This window comes from Lactuca virosa, chromosome 7, assembly GCF_052849685.1.
Source record: "Lactuca virosa cultivar CGN04683 chromosome 7, Lactuca_virosa_CGN04683_v6, whole genome shotgun sequence".
Taxonomy (NCBI): Eukaryota; Viridiplantae; Streptophyta; class Magnoliopsida; order Asterales; family Asteraceae; genus Lactuca; species Lactuca virosa.
Window position 1 is genome coordinate 41,272,974 of NC_136432.1, and position 21,303 is coordinate 41,294,276.

Consider the following 21,303-nt stretch of genomic DNA (forward strand, 5'->3'; position numbering starts at 1 on the left):
CAAAATCATTTTATGAATCTGTTTTCCTATCTCACAATCTAAATGTAACTGAGTGATATTAGTATATAGGCGTTTAGCAATCAAACAGAAAACATTTCGTTGTTTCAAAATTTTCAAATTGTCTCTTTGCAAATAAATAAGTTCATCCCTAACCCTACTTAACTCTAAATCCTTCTGCTGAATCCATATTCGTCTCTCCTCACTCTTGGAAGACTCCCTGCTGAGTTGGTCAGTTAGGTTAGAATTGGCTAAGCGAGTTTGCATAAGACTACCACTTAAATTGGAAAACTTGGATTTTAAATCATTTAAGTCTTTTTCATAGTTTGTTATTGGTACTTTATGAGATTCTAGGATAGTTTGTACCTTCTTGATCAACTGATCACAGTCGCTGATCTTTTCACTCATGGGCTTAGCAGCGAAACATCTGTCTTCCATGACTTTCGCTTCCTCATGCTTACTTTCGGTTGTAACCATTAAGCATTTCCCAGCCGACTTAGCAACGCCTTCTCTCGCCACATATGCTCTTCCATGCGAGGGTATGCGTACCTCTTCATCCTCAGAATCTGTAGACCAAACTTCCACTCCACCGAACTCATCATCAACAATGTTTTCCTGCACAATCAAAGCATTCATGGAAACGTTAGCAGTTTTCTTCTTCGTTATCTCCTCCAGCTTTCTCATGTAGTAAGTTTCGTCATCTTCGCCATCCTTCTTCTCAGCTATCTTCCTTAGCATGCAATCCTTGGCAAAGTGGTTCTTGCCATGAAAGTAGTTGCAATCGTACCCAGAGTCTCCCACAAGTTTACTCTCCTTCTTTTCATCGTCCTTTTGGGTGTTGTTCTTCGGTTCTTCCTTCACTTTTTCAGAACTATAGCTTCCCTGCCAGTTTCGGTTCTTATTGACTGGGAATTTTCTGCGAGCAAACTTCTTTGGGTTTGTGACCATCATAGCATATTCTTCGTTGGATAGATCACACTCAGACAAATCAGATTCCTCCTCCTCGTTTGCTACATTCTTGCTTTTAGAAACGAGGGTCGGTGAACCCACACCCGAAACAACCTTCGCTTCCTTTGTCACCATGCTTTCATGAGATTTTAGAATACCCATCAGTTTCGCCAGTGAATATGATTTAAATTTCTCATGAGCCTTCACAGTCGAAACCACCGCCATCCATTCGGGCCTTAATCTATTCATGAAGGTAACCTTTTGTTCAATCACCTTCCTTTCAATGCCATGCTTCATCATCTTACTGAGCAGATGATTGAATCGCTCGAATGTCTGAACAAGCTTCTCTTCAGGTTTTTGTTCAAAAGCACCAAACTTAGAGAGCAAAAGGGTTTGGATCGAGTGATCTAGATCTTCATCTGTTGAATATAATTCTTTCAACCTATCCCATATTTCTTTCGCTGTTGTGCATGAACTCACCAGACGAAAAGTATCGGATTGCAATGCGAATCGGATCATACTCATGGCTTTAACGTTGCATAACACCTTGTATTTTTCATCTTGAGGCATCTTATCTACGTCCGCCAGGAGTTGGTTATACTCTTTTTGTGTCTTGACTGTTCGGTTTGTTCCAGAGTGAACAAACAGACCTAATGTTATTGCTTCCCAGATCAAGTAGCCATTGTCTTCAGATCAACTACATAATCTTCGAAGTGATGCGCCCACACTTCATAATCTTGAGTGTAGAGAATGGGAATCCTTGTAGTTGATCCTATGTTGTTGGAGATGTTGATTGGATTGATTTGCGAGTCATCGTGAGACATAATGAACTGTTTCTGTTAGAATCAGACTTGTAAAGTTGAACTTAGGGTTTTATCAAACACTAGAGATACCGTCGACAGGAGCAAGACAGCGTCTGTATATTGATAAAAGCGGAAACCCTAAAGGATTCTTCAAACAGAAGAGATGTGTATGTATTACACAGTCTCCTGCTCTGATACCAATTGTTGGAATATTAGAGTTGTAGATCGATAGATTCCAAACAGAAAAACAATATTTAATCAAGCAAAGAACACGAGAATGGATCAATAGTGTCGAATGATTAATAACTCACACCTCAGAAGAGCTCGATGAAGAACTTCGACTGTAGAGGTGTGCTAGGGTTACAATGCAAGTAATTAATGAGAACGATCAATCTAAAAGCTATACATGCATGCAATATTTATATGCTAACCCTAATGTTTATTCACGGTTGGAAAGGCCCAAACCGGGTAAACTAAATGGACTTTTGACCGAGCCCAAAGACACAAAACCAGACCCAACAGTAGACTTAAGGGAGAGGGCACTCATACTTATTTTCAAATCTAAAGGTTTATATTGCATAGTTTAATAGAACTTAGTCATAGACATATATGAATATCATGTTGATGTGGTTCAATATATGGAAATATTATAGCAAGAGATTGAACATATATCAGATCCTTATAAGATATAATGAGTCGAGTCTCATATGCTTCGGATATAGGATCGATTATATATGCTATAATATCCACTTATTCTAATTTTTCACATGCTCAGAGCATTGTGAGAGAAAAGAACAAGAATTTTGTATGACTAAAGTTATTAAACGACTGTCAAGAACATTCTAAGGTTATACCAAAAGACTGGTTGCTTGTGGACGGTTATAAGTATGATATTTATTTGGACATACCATAGTGACATGATTCTGGATTGAGAAGGTTCTTAATCGGAATTGATGGTCATATAGAAATATGGAAATGTTTCCATAATGGGCAATACTTGAAAATTCTACATGTGAGTTGGAAACTTTAATGCAAGAGAAGTATTCAAGGAGTGTACCTTGAATTAGAACCTTCATTACCATGGAATTGTTTCTAGCAACAAAGTTCCAATGGTATATTCTATAATATAAAAGACTCAGTCTTTGAGACTTTGTAATCTTGATAATACAAGAGATTAATGCATGTAAAGTTGGAATTCCATCACATCTTGGATAGTGATAAGAATTTGGAATTATAAAATGAGCATCATTGGAATAATGTTCAGTTGATCTGTTTACAAAGGAAGGACCATAGAGAGGCATAGTATGCATGTCCATAACATGGTATGACTGTTGTTTAATTCAAGTGGATAGTTGATTACTTGAAACATTAAACAATGAATAAAGTCATAATTATTATGGTGATTAAATAATAGATATTTATTTCTTTTCAATAGTTTGAGACTATAGTTAATTAGTTTATTATCATGTTTCACTTTGCATGTTTTACATCCTGAATGATTTGATTATTCGAAATTCCACAGTCGCTCATACTTTTTGAAGTAAGTGGTGAATTAAGGCTGTCATGAATTGGATTTTAGATTGTCTATGGATATTAGACATTGCAATGGTTGCTACAATGTTCATGAGTACTTAGAAAAATGGGGATTTTAAGTATTGGATAAACTCACGCTGAAAGAATTACTTCATGGATTCTACCACGAGTAATTCTGAGACGATAATATCTTATATTCTTAAAATGGAGATATATGAGTTGTAATTTACAAGTCGGTTGTGCATTGGTATTACGTAAATGCATCGGTAACATGATTTTATAAAACGTAGTGTCATACATGATTTGGTGAGTAAAAGATACAAGCATATTAGTCAAAATCTATTCGTTCCTTTTGCCCTAACGGGAAAAGCGATATCTGTGGGGCCCTTGATGATTTGTTGTCGACATATGAAGTGTTTGGCCGAGCCCGGACTAAATTGATGTGTTTAATTAGTAGTCTGAATTCAGCCGTCATAAATCAGGAAATCGGGAAACAAAATTTTGGACGATGAGATTGATTTCAATCCATGTCTCGTGTCCATACGATATCATGTAGAATGAAAGAATATTTGATCCCTTACCTTAGGACTAATGGCTAATTAAATCAGAGTCTAGAGTTGCTCTGGGAAGCACCATTTGTTGATAATTCGGAAGTTATACTCGTAATTGTAGTTATAGACTTATCCAGGTGGGAGACTGTTGGATTAGGTGTCTAAGCATATAAATAAACTGGTATATACTTGAATTAATAGCAAAGTCCTTTTGGGTTGCCCTCAAACCTAGTAATTGACTAAAATGCTTTTTGGAGAGAGAGAGAGAGAGAGAGAGAGAGAGAGAGAGACTGATTTATGAATTTATTATATGATTAATAAATTAATTAGAAATCAAAATAAATGATTTATTAATGTATTATGAGAATAATATATTAATTGGAAATAGTATTGTTTAATTAAAAATTAATCAGAAATTAATTGGAATTAACTTTGGGATTAATTAGATTAATTAAAAGTAGAAGGACAAAAGGTGAGAATGTTCAAAAGTTGAACATTGACCAATTCTAGAACCTCCCATAAGGAGGGCGGTTTCTAGAAGAGGTTATGGAAGCATTCTTGAGCTCTAAGGAAGCTTAGAATGTCTAAGGGAGAAAGTAAGAGGATTAGGGTTATCTAAAAGGAATCTGCCTTATCCACTACCTTCCTAACACCTATATAAACCCCTAAGGGTTTACAATTTTCGGCACTCATATTTCCAAGAGAGAAATCTAAAAAGTCTCCTTCTCCTCCTATCTACTCTTTAGCTTCCAATTGTTAGGGTTTGAGTGTGAACCATCAAAGGCACGATATTCTTGGTGCTTTCTTTCTGGAGCTTGTTTAAGAAGGATTTCATTGATTTCTTTACTACAACAAATCAAAAGGTATGTAACCTTAATTCTTGTAATTTGATTATACTAAAAAGTAATTAGGGTTCTAGTTATTTTGTTGTTCATGTCATGTTACATTCAAAGTGTTAAAGATATTGATCCTTTAGGTTGCATGTGCCCTTAAATGTTAAGTGAAATTTCGAAAGAACATAGTTATTGTAGTCTATAAAATCCATCATTGTTGTGGGCTCAGGAGCAATCCATTCATGGGTTGTGGGTCGGGGAAGTGTAATCTAGTCTCATGTTGTGGGGTCGGGGGCAATCTAGTCTTATGTTGTGGGCCCATGGTGTGTGCATTGTATATGTATTGTTGTGTGGGGTATTTTGGGGTAACTCACTAAGCTTTGACTTAAGGTTGTTGATTTCAATGTTTTCAAGTACTTCTGATGATCGGGCATGGCAAATCCATGATTGCACACATCCTCCTATTATTTTATGTTTGAGAGATTGTTAATACTCTAATTTTCTATGGATTTACTTTGAAAACAAGGGTTGATTATCCTATGGTTTTATAAAAATGTTTTATTAAAAATGAAAATTTTTTCCATGATTTTTGGGATGTCACAAGTTGGTATCAGAGCCCTAGTTTGATCGAACTAGATGAACACTTGTGTTACTCCAGACTCAAACAATGGAACTATAAAATATTTCCTTCATAATAAAAAAATAATCAAAGGAGAGGATGTGATGTGTATAATCAGCTGGAGCCAAGGAAATTTATTCCCTAAGATACCCACGCTTGTTTTATGTGTATTGATGATATGTTAGGCATGCATGTTAGTTATTAGGCTAGGGATATTCAAGAATTGCATGATAGAATTGTCTTATTTATAATGCCTGATAGCCTAGGAGAATTTCTTGAGATGCTATATGGAACTGACATTATTACTGTGTTTGCTTAGTGTGTGCACCATAGTTCTACATAATTAAGATTTTATAGCCTAATAATGTTTGATTTGGCCTTATTTTTTTGTTCCTTGTTTGATTGTGGGATTAGGATAGAATCAATTATTCGACTGTCTATTGAATCTAGTGTTATGTATGGTTAGAATACACAAGACAACTGCAGGGTTAGTGGAAGTTCCATGAGTGGTTATGGTTGTTAGGAGGCCAACATAAGAAATGTTTAGCCACTCTTAAGAGAGGGAGTACATGATGTATGCATATCTTAGTTTCTTGGGTCTTATGGCTAGGGAGTTCGTGGCACAGGACCCGTACGCATATGAAGGAAGTCACGAATGCTAGGATTTAGTGGTCGAGTGGTGGGGTAATAGAATATAATGTGCTTTTCTGATGAGTTCTGGTTTTTTTAGTATGGAGATCACTAGAGATTCAGGATCAGGAGTTGACGACCCGGAGAGGCCAGGATTGACTAATGACGAGATTCGTGAGATGATCACCACTCAAATGACCATGACAGTTACGGAGGCGATCCCTGAGATGTTTGGGTCTGTCAAGACCACTATTATTGAGCTATTTGATGAGTGTTATGTCGCAATTTCTGAGGCTATTTCTTATGCAGCCACTGCATCCGTTGTTGTTGCGAGGATTTAAGGAATAGAAATGATGCAGTATCAGGACTTCAGCAACATGAAGCCCTCGGAGTTCAAAGGGGTCAAGGATCCAATCACCGGAGGTCCATATCTGATGTGGAGGGTTGTTTCTTCACATGCTTGTTCGCTGAGGACCAGAAGGTCAAGTTCGCCTTGAACCATCTTCGTTCAGGGGTGAAGGATTGGTGGAAGCTGGTGACTAGTGCCTATTCTCCTGCGGAAAAGGCCACAGTAACTTGGCAGCAGTTCATATAGATGTTTTCATACTGAGTATGTTCTATTGGTTAAGAGGGAGAGGTTAGCCCATGAGTATCTTTCGCTGAAGCAAACGACAGAGACGGTGACGGAAATCACAAGGATGTTTACTGAGAGAGCCCTTTTCTGCCATGGGTATGCTTCTTCGGAGCAGGTTTAAATGTCCTGCTAATTAAGCATGCTCAAGACGGAGATCCATGAGTTTATGTTGACACAGTAGTATCATTCCCTTTCTAAGCTACAGACTTTCGCATAGAGGAGAGATATTGAGATTGAGACCCAGGCGAGAGAGAAGAGGCAGTCCCTAATTCAGATCTGATTCATGATCCAGAGGACAGAGGGGCAATACTTGTAGCAAGTGTAGGAATATGCATGATGGGGCATGAAGATCAGTTACGGGATGCTCAAATTGCCGCAGGGAGGGTCACTATGTGAGGGACTGTCGTCGGCAGGCTCTGCCGCCGAGCACCATGATTTACTATCACTATGATCAGTTTGGTCATGTGAAGGCCAACTTTCCCTTGATCACTTCTAGGCCAGTGCAAGCACCGGCTCCGACTATCCTTCGGATCACAGATGGACGCCAGGGGACGGTCGAACCCCTAAGGGCCAGGGGTTGTGCGTTTAGCTTATAGCCGAGGAGGCCATGGTGGCGCTTGAATTCATTACCGGTATGTATTCATTCATTATTTTCTCAATTTATATTTTGAATGCTTATGTTTGTGATTCTGATAGGTACCTTCTTAGTGAACTCCTTGTCTGCTCTTGTACTTTTTGACTCGCGTGCGAGTCGATCCTTTATATCTCAGTCTTTTAATAAGGATTTCGTTATGACCCTGCGAAAGTAGGAGTATCCGTTTTGAGTTCCCATCACCAACAAACACAAGGTTTCTACTTTGAGTGTGTTTTGCGGTTGTACTTTGGAGATCTTCGGGGTGCCCTGCCCCCATTGACTTGATTCCCATCCGTATGGGGGATGTATGCGTGATTGTGGGATTGGACTGGCTAAGTAGGTTTGGAGTTGTGATCGATTTCGAGAAACAGTTAGTGGTAGTTTGAACCCCAAGTGGGGGAGAACTAAACATTTATGGAAAGGGTACCAGGGTTGGTTCAGCTTTTTGTTCGGCTGCCAGGGCTAGGCAGTATTTCCATCATAGGTGTCCGGGTTATCATGCTTATGTGGTTGACACTCGATTTCAGGGGAAGAAGTCAGTCGTAAATGTGCCATTGGCTAGAGAGTTTCCATATGTTTTTCCGAAGGAATTACCCAGAGTGCCTCCCACAAGGCAGGTGGAGTTTAGGATTGATCTGATCCCCGATGCAGCTCCAAATGTTAAGGCATCGTATCGCCTTCCACCACCAAAGATGCAAGAGTTGTCCTCTCAGCTTCAAGAATTGTTGGGCAAACAGTTTATCAGGCCGAGCAGTTCACCCTGAGGAGCACTAATTCTATTTATGAAGAAGAAGTATGGGTCTCACCATATATGAATACATTATCGGGAGTTGAACAAGTTGTTGGTGAAAAATCATTACCCACTTCCTAGGATTGATGATCTTTTCGATCAATTGCAGGGTGCATTTTGGTTCCCCAAGATTGATCTGAGGTCGGGATACCATCAGATGAGGTTCAGGGAGGAGGACATGGAGAAGACATCGTTCTGAACTCGTTATTGCCATTATGAGTTCGTGGTGATGTTGTTTGGGCTCACCAATGCACCTACGGTGTTTATGGATTTGATAAACCACGTATACAGGCCGATACTCGATCGGTCGGTTATGATTTTCATTGATGATATTTTAGTCTACTCCAAGACCAGGGAGCAACATGAGGAGTATCTACGAGTGTTACTTGGGGTATTGAGGCAGGAGAGGCTTTATGCTAAGTTCTCCAAGTGTGAGTTCTGGTTACGAGAGGTTCAGTTCTTGGGACACCTCATCAATCATAACGGGATTCTTGTCGACCCGTCCAAGATTGAGGTCGTTATACAGTGGGAGGTACGAAGTCCCCATCTGAGATCAGGAGTTTTCTGGTGTTAGCAGGTTACTATCATAGGTTCATTCAGGATTTTTTTTGAGATTACGGTTCCTTTGACTCGCTTAATGAGGAAGAGTGTGGATTTTCATTGGGGGCCTGAGCAACAGACCGCATTTGAGACTCTGAGGCAGAAGTTATGTGGGGCCCCAAAATTGAGTTTATAAACCATAAGAAACAATAGAAATTAACTAGAACCAAGTAGTGATAAACTGTGTTCATCCAAAACTCATACACATCCCCAGAAGTAACCCTAATGGTTGAACATTGAGTTTATAAAAACCATAACTTGGATGAAATGAATAAAATGCGTAATAGAGTTCATAAACAAACTTAAAATCATTCAACAATTGTAACCTAATTATTATCAAAGGATGAAACAAATAAACCTTAGGGAACAAGTAATCATTTCTGAAAATTACTAGAATTGATGAGATTCACCGGTTGAATGATTTTCAAACATTGTTTGATGATGAATTGAACGAGATATCGCCTTGAATCCGGATTGAAATGGAATGGAATTGCATTTTAAGATGATTCTAAGGGTTTAGAAGCCTCAAAAACACAGGTAAGAACTCTAATTTTCGGAAGTGGGAACCCTAAAAATGAGTTCATAGGTCCCTATTTATATTGTGTGGTAGAAAATAGTGAAATCGGATGATATAGGACGTTGGACGTCTAATAGACGTCATTGACGTGATGTATGACGCCTAAGCATCCTTTGTGCTTCTTTGCATGCACTCTGTCATCCTTTATTTACATTAAAAAAGTTCCTAAAATGGTCGGCGTCCTAGGGGACGTCTTAGACGCAATGTAGGACATCCTTCACAAATCCGAGCACTTTACATAACAAGTCGTTCCAACACGAGACGCCCCAATAACGCCCTGGCATCCTTGGTAAAGCTATAGGCACCATGTATAACGCTGACAGGGCCTTCCTCATTTCCTTGCTCCGAATATGTTGAGATGTTGACTATTTTGACCTAGGCGTCCTTCAGGGTGTCATTGACGCCTGATCCGTGTCCTTCGTTTTTCGGATATATTTTGGCGATGAAAACGACAGAATCAATAGAAACTCAAAACACGAAATTTGTAGGGAATTCTCTATAGTTTTCGAAAGTTCTTGACTCAGGTCAATCGGAGCTCAAGAGCTTGAGATATGACCAAAACATTAAAGAGTGTTCCGTTTTCCCACCAATATTTTTCTTCATAACTTTGCAAAAATTGTCATCATGCTTGTTAGCTTCCTTTTACTCGTTTTTCTTGCAGGTTCTGCCCACTTTTAGACTTTATAATTACCTGCACTTAATGTTCAACATTCCATCAAAGTAGTGTCATTCTTGGGCAATCACACATCAATTCAATAGATTTAATATGATTTATTGTGTTTAAATATAGACCGATAAAACCTCCCCAAATTTATTCCAAACTCGTCCTGAAATAATCAGTATAGTCTTACTCTTTAATCCTAAGAAAAACTCAATGCTTCCGTACATTTTATCAAAACATTTTCAATAAGCACGATCTATTGATTTTGGGGATTATTAGTTGCTTATCCGGACTTTTAAACACAAAATACATGTTATGCTTATTTTACTTTGTTGTTTGAAACTCTCTATTTTCTGAACCCTTTCCAACAATCAACATCCTGAGTACTCGGTTGAACTCATTGCCAAAGTCCCTTTTCAAGGTTCATTAACATAGTTAGTGCGGTCGGTAACACTTAATGGACCAACCCATACACACCCGCTATCGAGGGGTCACATATTATTTCACACAATGTCTTCCACTTAAACTTTTCTTCATATTTATCTTGATTGTGCATTCTTCAAGTTCTTTTATGGCTTCATCGGATTTGATCATATTTGTATTTGAATTGAGCTTGAGTATAGATACTTGGAAGTTCTTCAACGTCTTCTGATGCTTTTTGGTTGTGTGAAAACAATAATAGCCCCTCTTAACCCCAAAGGTGTAAGAATAAGTATGACTAAGTACTAAGAGCGTGATGACACATATTATTTGGTTGGGTTCTCAATTGAAAGATCGTAGGCTCGAGCCAAAAACCTTCATTTTTCAAACACTTGGGTATTTCACATAACAATTTTAATATATATATATATATACACATACACACACACATACACACTACAAGAAAAATGACTTACAACCACATGTTTTAAGGCCTAAAAAATGTGACTGTATCCTATGGTCACACTTATTTTTTTCCGTCCAAAGTGTGATTGTATGTCGTGACACCATAGGTATCTTATGGCCATATTGAAATTCAACATTTAAGTATGGCTATAACCTACCTTTTAGTCACATATAAAGTGAGTCGAGTTTGTGTTAACCATGGTTAGTTTGTATTTGATGTGACTATTGTTTACCCTTTAGTCACATTAATTTATATTAAAGCGATGTATGATATCATTTAGTCACATAAAGAAAAACTCACAAAGAAAAAAATGTGACCATTAGTTGGGTATTAAAACCATCATTGAATATTACTTATAGCAACGCATGTTTTCTAAATGATGTGGCCATTTCTTACCCTTTAGTGACATTCGTTTATGGTAAAATGTGACATATGAAATCCTTTAGTCACATAAACAAAACACCTAAAGAACAAAATGTGACCATTGTTTTCTTTTCGTGATACATAATTGTTAAAACTATCGATGAATAGTACTTATAGCAACCCATTGTTTCTAATTGTTGTGGCTATTTGTTACCCTCTAGTGACATTTATTTATGTTAAACTATGACATTTGGTATTATTTAGTCACATAAAGATAAGTCTTAAAGAAAAAATGTGACCATTGTGCTTTTAGTGATACATAATTGTTAAAACCATCGCTAAATATTACGTATAGCAACACATTTTTTGTAATTGATGTGGCTATTTGTTACCTTTAATGACATTTTTAAATGTTCAACTGTGACATATTATATCATTTAGCCACATAAAGAAATCTCATAAAGAAAAAAATATGACTATTGTTCACATTTTCTGATACATAGTTCTAATTGGTGTAGCTAGTTGTTATCCTTTAGCCATATTTAATTTTGTAATCATGGTCCTAGTTAACATTCGGTCACATTTATAAATGGACCACGACAATATTAAAATGTTGCAAATAGATATTATAGGAGTAAACAAGAAATAATATTAATATTATACAAAAAAGTTGTAATCAAAATATATCTACCATGTGTACAAACAAAATATGAAATATAAGTCATAAAATGAAATGTAGATTACTTCTCCAACTTATTAACACTCCTTGTCATAAAATGGAAACCATTTGTTCCATAACCCTTGTCGTGCATTCGACTATACCAGAAGTATGTCATTAAGACAAAGATTTACAATTTTTGTTCCACCACCCTCAATCCCTCTTCATATAAACTTGTTTAGTAATGATCTCCTGCTTTGCATCTTATCTGCAAAAGGTGTTCTAATAACAATATTAAGAGGCTTCAATGATATAAGAACTAAAACATATAACAGTTTGGAAAATAAGTGATGATTGCTCTTTACCAGTGCCTTATGATTCAATTGTAGTCTCCTTTGTTTGGAACTTGAGAAAAGAAATTTGAGTGCTTTTAGTGCAGATGATGATTAGCAAAGTCAAGCATTGTTAATACTTGTAACATCATTAATCATTACATCTCAAATTAAGAATCATTTTAAGCTTTGTTGAAGAAAAAAAATAGAAAATCGATTCAGAAAAGTACCTCTCCAAGACCATAACCCAAAATGAAAGCTTGGATAAGATATTTAGTGCAAAAGTTGACCCAATCACTGTCAACATGAAAGAGAAGAGATATCACAATTTTAATGAATAATCAATTAAATAATCTTCATAGTCATATATAAGTTTCTTATTTACCTTCTATAATGTCGGCTAATATTTCACAAATATTGGTATTCAGCCTTGCACTTTCTGATAGATGCTTCCATGAACAAAAACCTCATAATTTCTAGATATTTATTTTAGTTTCACAATAAGTAAACAAATTCATATATAAGATGGATTATTTATCATTCCAATGCATACTCAGAAATTTATAGCAAGTGATTGAATTACAAGTGCAAAGATTAATCCGATCAGAATTCTCCAAATTAGCTGAAAAGATTAAAGTATTCAATGATCAAAGTGAGTGGTATTTCTTTATACTATAGCTATGAGAGTTCCAGGCATGAACATTTACCTTGTGTCTATGGTCAACTCTTGTTTGTAAATCAGTTTCAACTGCATAAAAATGATTAATAAGTTTGCAACTAGATAATGCAAAATAAGATATCAAATGATCAAAAGCAGACATACAATTCCCAGGATCAAGATAACCCAATGAAACCAGGAAACCAAAGCCAACAAACGAGAGGAAAATTCTCTATCAAGCAAGCTGCTGAGGATTATCCTTTACAAGAATAAAAAAAAAAGTCCAATTGCACTTTATTGTTAAAAAAAATTAAGTTTATCCATTTGTATAGCTTTAAGCGTTAGTATACTCATCCTCTCAAATAGAATGCGACATCTAAATATATAAATGCAAACTAAAGTTGGATATCAACTTATTTTCTATGTTGAAATTTGGAAAGAAAATTGTTTATGATGAAACCTTGTTAAGATTAATCTCTTTATGATTATAGTATTTTCTATTAACAACATGAGATGCAGTCCACACCTATCGATAGTTGAAATATAGTTTGCTCGTGATTCATGCATCATCACTAAAATGGATCCAGGTGTCTTATGTGTTTGAGGATGGAGTACCTATGTATATCAGGGACTAAAGATTTCAGCTAAATGTGTTATTTATACACTGTTTTGTGCCTTATCACATAAACTACAACAACGACTTTGGTGATATCCATCTCAAAAACTGCCGACCTATCATCATCAAAAATGACGAAATTTCAGCCAAACTTAACCAAAACCCATCCAAATTTTCACAAATACCATTATTCTCGTATTTAACTAAACATAGAAACCCTAGCCGTCAACTCTGGAAACAGCTCCTAATTCTTCTCGAAGTTGCCTCATCTGTGATTAAAACAAAGCAAATGAACATATTAAAATTATGAATCAAAATTCAATAAAGCACAAGTAGAATTACACGAAACTTAGAGAATTGAGATAGAACACAACACCTCTAGGGAATGACGTTCATCCAAACGAAGTCCTTCAGGGCTCATGGTAGTGCACTCAAAGAAGGCAGCGGCGGCGACTTGCGAGGTTGAGGGCGACGAGTTGTGAGGTTAAGTGTCTGCGACTTTCGAGGCTAGAGTCAGGATCGATAATGGTGACGACTATGTAGATTAGGGATTTAGGGAATGAGTGGGAACGACTTAGGAGCAGAGGTAATTACAAGGCTAAGGTGAAATTCAAAATTATAAAGTCTTTTAATCTGGTAGAAATCAAATTTATGGGAATTTTTAATAGGCGGGTAAAAGCGGGGTTTTGTAATTTTTGTGGATTTCATTTTAGCCGATCAAAAGAGAAGGGCTTTAAAAGTAATATATGAAATTTACACCGAAAGTTATTGTACACCAAAACTATTGTAAACCTTCAAATGATAATTGAAATTTCTTTTTAGGTGTACTTGGTATGAAATCCTCGGTGTTACACTAAGCTAACCAAAAGTCATAAGTCATTATCTATAAGCCCTAAACCCTAACTCCTACACTATAAGCGGTATGCCTTTAGCCATACATCATTAGCCCTAAGCCCCATGTTTGCATCTCTCCATTTCTATGAGTATGTATGATTATTTTTTTATACATACCTATACAAGTATTGCAAAATTTTAATATCCATAATCTATAAGCCTTAAGCCACACTCCATAATCCATAAGACACACATAAGCCCTACCACACTCCATAATCCATAAGACACACATAAGCCCTACGTCCCAAAGTTATATGTCCTAAAATGTAAATGGTTATCCACCAATTACATGATGATCAACATTAAATCACATGTCACCAAGCATAACCTATAATGCGACCCACTAAATGGCATCAAAATCAAATTCAATAATATTTGTACTCGTGTTCCATTTTACACAACGAGATCCATGTGAGCACTCTTTTCGAATCGACTCAAAAGTATATTTCCAATACACCTCTACCACTACGCCATATGTCTTTTAGTTGATTCGTCACTTAATTCTTTTTAATACGTAAGTATTTTCTAGTTTCTTGCTAGTAATAATAGATTTTCGTTTGATGTTGAAATACACAAATATATGCATAGCATACTTACACATCTTTGCATTAACAATTATATATGTTAATGTGTATAATATTTTCAAAAACATAACAGCTAAATATTAACAACCACATTCACCAATCTTCTACCAAAGAGATTACACATCTGTGCCCAAAACAAGGATGTTACAGAGTCTTTTCGATATCAGAAGAACAATTATGGGATATTGAATTATTTCTCTCTATATAAACAACTAAAGACTAAAGTTTATAAAACAAGAATGCAAAAGAAAATAACCAAAATAACTCTTTCATTAATCGGAAACTAACTCAAAACCGATGTTTTACAATCTGTTCTCATAATCATAAACTCGATTATAGACATGTATATATAGCCTAACATACCAACTTGTATTAGACTAGGAAACTTATGATCAACTTGTCATAAACTCAACTTTTCATAAATTAGATTGTTTGGTCTCCAAGTCCTCATCGACTTAGGATTCCAACAAAGACTGACAACCACATTCACAAAACTTCTAACCCGAAAAAAAAAAAAAAAAAAAAAAAATCATAGCAAATGACCCAAAACGAGGACGTTATGTTGCTTGCTAAGCCTCTCTTGTATATAATTCTAATAACTCTCTCTTTTTATTAAATAACAAGGAAAACAATTCTTCCTGTTAAACCCTATTATTGTTTTCTTTAACCTATGATCTTTTCAAAAGGATGAGAAATTAGGATCGACCCGTTAAGGTTTATAAAGAAAGAGTAGCAGGTGGTGGTAATGAATTTGGTTAACTCACTAATAGTAATATGGGGTTTTAATGATGATTTTTGTTATCTGAAATGACATGCAATTGACATTTTCCTTTATTTAGTTTGTTGTATTTGGAACCTTAAAGCCTTGTTCCCGAGTTTTTTTGTAAATTCATTAAAGAAAAGGGAAGGAAAATTTTGACGGAAAGAAAGGGAGGTGAAGGAAAATATTCATTATTCCGTGTTCCCGAGTTCGAAGGAAATGAAAGGAAAGGAAAATTTTAAGTTTTTGTGTTCCCGAGTTAGGAGAAAAAAGAAAATAAAACTAAAAATTTTCCTTCCCCTCACTTTCTTTCCAAATCCGTCCAATTTGGAAGGAAAATATGACTCCAAAATCCTTCCCCTGCCCTCACTTTCCTTCCATTAATGAAACTCGGGAACACGATTTTCCTTCGACACCCCTCACTTTCCCTCCGTATCCTCCCATTTCTCTCCTTAAGTGAAACTCGGGAACAAGGCGTAAGTGAAGCAACCGGTGACCATAAGGTCCCACTTAGAACAAAATATTTGGATTTTGGATAGTGTTACATGTATGATAAGAATAAGGTCTGATTTGAACAAAAAAAAAATGACAATAATTTACTAATGTTTTATATACTAACCGGTATATTTTGAATATTTTTTATACTTGCCTACCTGGTTAAGTGGTTATGCTCGTAAGTCGTAACTCATTTCCCCTAAATTAAATTAAGGAGTGGTTGTTTTAGCTTATTTTTCAAGCTTTTTATTTTTAGCTTATTTTTTGGGCTTATAAAAAAATAGTGTTTGGGTTAACTTATTTTATTTAAAAATAAGCCAAGTGAAAACAACTTTGTTTTCCAAATGATTAGCTTATTTGTTTATATTTACCTATTTATCCTCAACCCTAAATAATTCTTCTTGGGTTAATGAACTAGAAAGGCAACGAACTTTGGTCTTTGTTCACATTAAAGTAACCATGTTTTTTTCGTACACATTTGACCATTGAACTTGTTTAACATGTTCAAAATAAGGTAATATGACTGGTAATTAGCGGTAACATTACCCTATTATGAACAGGTCAAACAAGTTTACTGGTCAAATGTATACGAAAAAAACATGGTTACCTAAATATGGACAAAAACCAAATTTCCTTACCCATTTTGGTAATATTGGGTTATTTATGTTAAATGCAAGTAGTCATAACACCCATTGATGTGAAATTGGGTTGTCCGGTCTTGTGTATGAGAAGATGGTCATGTCTTGGGCCAACCCAGTTTAGGCTCAGCTAGTTAGGGGCTAGGTTGTATACGCTTAAAGGGCTAGGTTGTATGTGATTTAAAGACCTAGCAACACAATCTAGCCCATGACTAGCTGAGACTGAACTTGGTTAGACCAAGTCTAACCTAATTGTTCATTGACTGTCAATGCCAGAGCCTGATCCCAGGGTGTGCCCTGAGACGGTTCTTGTCCAATATTACCAAAACGGGTAAGAAACTTTGGTTTTTGTCCATATTTAGGTAAACATGTTTTCATAGTACACATTTGACCAATAAACTTGTTTGACCTGTTCATAATCGGGTAATATTACCATAATTACCAGTCATATTACCCTATTTTGAATAGGTTGAACAAATTCAATGGTCAAATATAAACGAAAAAAACATAGTTACCTAAATGTGGACAAAAACCAAAGTTCGTTACCTTTTTAGGTCATTAACCCATTCTTCGTTTCCCAACACTATATTATTCTATTTTTTAGTCATTTTACAAAAATAAGCTAGTCCAAACATTATTTTTCAAAAAACTTATTAGCTAATAAGTCATAAACGAATCAAAAAAAAATTATATAATAAATTCTCAAGTTCTTAAGCTCTTGATTCATACACAAACACCCCCTAAATGTCCTGAAACTAAAATTTACGCTCTTCCTCCTGAAAACCATCCCATCTCTGTTTCGAAGCTGCACGGAGACTCATCAATGGTTGAAGCTGCTATTTTTGAAAATTACTCTTATGTTCTGGTGTATTAGGGCTTGAAGTCAATGAAAGACTAGTGAAGCGAGCATTGTTGGATTTTGAGAAACTATCTATCAATAATTCAACGTCCCAAGGTATGTATTTGTCTGTGTCTTCGTTGATCGTATAATCAATACTTGAACTGCTAAAATTTTAAAGATGTTGTGGTTTAGTGTTGTTATTATTTTCTTGGTGGACAAGGACGAGATTAATAAACAAAGTGTAGTTACAACGATGATTCTAAGCAAATATGGAATGCATGCTTTGAGCAAATATGGAAGAGTCGGATCTGATGATGCATTGCGTGACATGTGTCATCTTTATGTTGTACGTGCCTTTTTTTTCCCATTAAGTGTTGCTGCAGAAAGATATTGAATCTGAAATAAAGACTTCCTGTGCTATTTTAGAAACAGGTTCATTTCTCTAGCCTAAAGTTAAATTTTCTAGGATTCCAGAAATCCAAGACGCCAAGCATTATTTTCTTCATTTTCTAGTTGAATATTTTCCAATTGCAATTTGTATGACTTTCTTGCAATCAGCCTTTAAAATTTACTTCATCGCATGAAGGGAAGCAACCATCTCATTTCTGAACCATTTCCATTTGCAAGAAAATATAACTTCTTCCATCCTTCCTCTGAGAATGCTTCACGACGTATCAGCCTTTGCCTGTATATAACTTCTGACAAGGCAGCTTCATTAGAGATGATTCATTGTACTTCAAGAAATCCTGCAAATTAACAAGAAATACATCTGATTGATTAACTTGTCAATTCCATGTTGATAGAAATTACAATTCTTACCTGTAAAATCTGGGCTGCTTGTACTGGTGTGTCCCACAAACCAGTTTGAGGGTTTTTATAGAAAAGTCCTCCATGAGTCCAACTTCGACCTTCTGGAATATATAATACCAACCAGCCTTCATCACGTGCCCAATGAACAAGCATTGCAAGAGCAATACTCTTTCCACAGCTTACAGGCCCATCCAATACTATTTGCTTCTCAACACTTAAACCTGAGATTGAAACAAGATTCATGAGAAACAGGAAATGTTTCATAGAAGCAATAAGCTAAAACCACACCTAAACCTTTGCTGTTAGTAGATTGCAAAGGTGGATCAACAATACGCCTGTAATTATCTCGCAGATCCAAGAAGCTGTGTCTTACTAGCAATGCATCTCTCATTGACTCATCAAACTCCTTCTCCATTCCAACTGGTAATCCCTCCGGCAGCACCTCCTCCAGTTTCTTCCTACTGTATGTCAAAAGAAAGCCAAGTTCCAGTATGAATCCACATCAAATTCAATGGATAAAATTTAGTACTGGTAAAATAAAAGGCATAGACAATACCTAAACTTCATGTAAGTACAGGCGTCCTTTCTACTGAGTTCAGATAAAGAAGCAGCGGAAGTAAACAACGGTCGTCCGTTAGGGCCGATGTCAAGTGACTTATCGCGCGCATCTTCATCGAGGAGGCGCCTCCGGTTTCTTTCGTCCGAGATGAGATCATGAGCTGCATCATCGACGGAGGAACCAACAGCCTCTTCCTGTTTCGACTTTGTTTTCACATCTGCTTTGGATTTAGGCTGAGCTTTTTTATTGCCCGCCTTTGCACCCGAGGATTTGGCTTTCTTTACCGCGAAGGCTCTGGAAGATGCCAACTGAGAAGATTTCGAATTCGATGCTTCAATGGAGGTCGGGATGAGAGTTGATTTCGCCTGGGCAGAGGTGATTGCTCGGAGAAGCGAACGCAGCATTTCTGTAATACGATCCAATACCATTGTAAAACATCATAAGGTGTTCATAGTTTACTTGTTTGTTACCTTTTTGCTTTGTGCGTTCATTGCAAATGTCATTTACCAAACCACCATTGTAAACCATTAACAACATTAACACAACCACAATCAATTTATTACAGTTATATATCGAAATCAATTGCGAAAACCAAAAGAATTGGTCTGAGTAACGAAATGAAGGAATCTGGACTTACTCAGTTACAGCTTCGATGCCGATTTTGTAAACGAGAAGCTTGCGTCGTTCTCACTTCTCAGCAACCTTCGGTGAAGCGGAGGCCCGCGATTAGGGATGGTGGAGCGGCGGTGACGAGTAGGGATGGTGTAGTTGCGGTGACAAGTAGAGATAGTGTAGTGGCGGCCTGTAAGTGGAGGTGGCGTGGTGGCAAATTGCGAAGGAAGCGAATAAAGGGATGTATTTGTTATTTTAGTCTTTTTTTTTTTTTTTTTCTAAATCTATGTTATAAATGAATATAAGAAGTGGCATATATGTAAATTACAGCGAGCTCAACTAAGTTCGCAGACTTTACGAGCCAAGTATTTTAGTACTCAAGCAAGCGCTCTATAAGGTATTCGAGTAGCTCGAGCTCGAGCTTGGCTCGATTAAAGCCGAGTTGAATTTGAGTATTTTTTGTGTCGGCCTCGTGATTCTTACGAGTTGGTTTGTCTCGTTTACATCCCTAAATGACACTCATAAAAAAACCTAGTATATGGATTTTTCAATTATTATTTTTGAAACATATGTTTGTATTTGAATTATTTGTTAACAAGTTTATTATATGCAGGGGCGGACCTAGGGGGCTCATGGTGGCACCGGCAATCTCTGACTTTCCGGCCGCAATGAAAAAATATTTGAAAATTTTCGAATTTTTAATTTTTTTTTTTATTACCTTGCTACCCCTGGCTTTCCCATGCACCCCTTACTGTGAAATCATGTGTCCGCCCATGATTATATAGGTTATTTATATGATTAATTAAATTTAATTTAGTTTGTATTTAAAAATAAACTTTAATTAAAGCAATATTTATTCTCAAGGAGAGTATATAACTAAAAAATTGGTTTATTTTTGTTTAGATATTTTACACTTAAAGTATAAATATTCTTTAAAGACAAAACTGTACAAATGGTCTCTGTGGTTTGCTCAAAATTGCCACTTTGGTCCAAAAAAGTTTGGACTAGCACCAGAGGTCCAACGTTTTCATTTTATTGCGAGTTTGGTCCAATTTGCTTTGAACTTTTTTATATTGACGATTTTACCCTTACTTTTTTCTTTTTCCAGTATTTTTTGTTTATTTAAATACTTTTCTAATTAAAAGAAAAATAATAAAAAAATTTATCTTTTATTTATTTTTATAATTTTTTATAATAGAAAAAATTTCTCTCTCTCTCTCTCTCTCTCTCTCTCTCTCTCTCTCTCTCTCTCTCTCTCTCTCTCTCTCTCTCTCTCTCTCTCTCTCTCTCTCCAGATCTTGTATGAATGGATGAATGAAAGGTTGTTGATTTCTGAAGATAATCAACATTTTGAATGAACTTCTCAAAATTGGACTTCGGTTTAAGCATAATAAAAGGATGTAAACTCAGGTCTTCGATTTCAATAGATGGGAGAAAATGATGAAAGGGTGTTCGTCTTTCAAACTCAACAGGATGTAAACCCTAGAAACCCTTTCTCCAGATTCTTTCGATTCTTGATTTACATACTGAAACAATGCAGTGTCATGGTGGGTTTGCAAAGAAGAAGAAGATAAAGATGGAGAATGGAGGACCTGATTTAAGTTGTCGATTAGGGCTTTTGTTCAAGATCTGGATTAGCTATCATTCGTCTCTGCCTAACAATCAGATGGAGAATGGACAACCGGTCTCCGACGAATTCCTTTGTGGTTTTACTCCTCATCGACGACGACTAACAAATCAGAAGGATCAAGTCGTATCAACAGTCGATCGTTGGGTGTTTGGCAGGT

At 36.3% G+C, this 21,303-nt stretch overlaps 1 protein-coding gene and 1 long non-coding RNA gene across 7 annotated transcripts; both read right to left on the reverse strand.

The window, feature by feature from the left end:
- Positions 1-11,695: 11,695 nt before the first annotated feature.
- LOC145123267 (uncharacterized) lies at positions 11,696-13,937 on the reverse strand. Of its 6 annotated transcripts, XR_013715074.1 has the most exons (5): positions 13,700-13,937; positions 12,873-13,592; positions 12,757-12,797; positions 12,435-12,671; positions 11,696-12,346 (listed from the first exon to the last, which is right to left on the reverse strand). It is a non-coding gene; the product is annotated as an uncharacterized LOC145123267 (long non-coding RNA). The 6 variants fall into 6 exon arrangements; XR_013715073.1 differs by having other exon boundaries at positions 12,435-12,797; XR_013715071.1 differs by having other exon boundaries at positions 12,757-13,592.
- Positions 13,938-18,107: 4,170 nt separating this feature from the next.
- On the reverse strand, positions 18,108-19,756 carry LOC145125961 (uncharacterized). The gene is made up of 4 exons (XM_079061372.1): positions 18,902-19,756; positions 18,640-18,806; positions 18,355-18,566; positions 18,108-18,281 (listed from the first exon to the last, which is right to left on the reverse strand). Exons 1-4 carry the CDS (start codon positions 19,330-19,332, stop codon positions 18,210-18,212), a joined length of 882 nt encoding a protein of 293 aa, XP_078917498.1. The 5' UTR covers positions 19,333-19,756; the 3' UTR covers positions 18,108-18,209.
- Between the last annotated feature and the right edge of the window lie 1,547 nt (positions 19,757-21,303).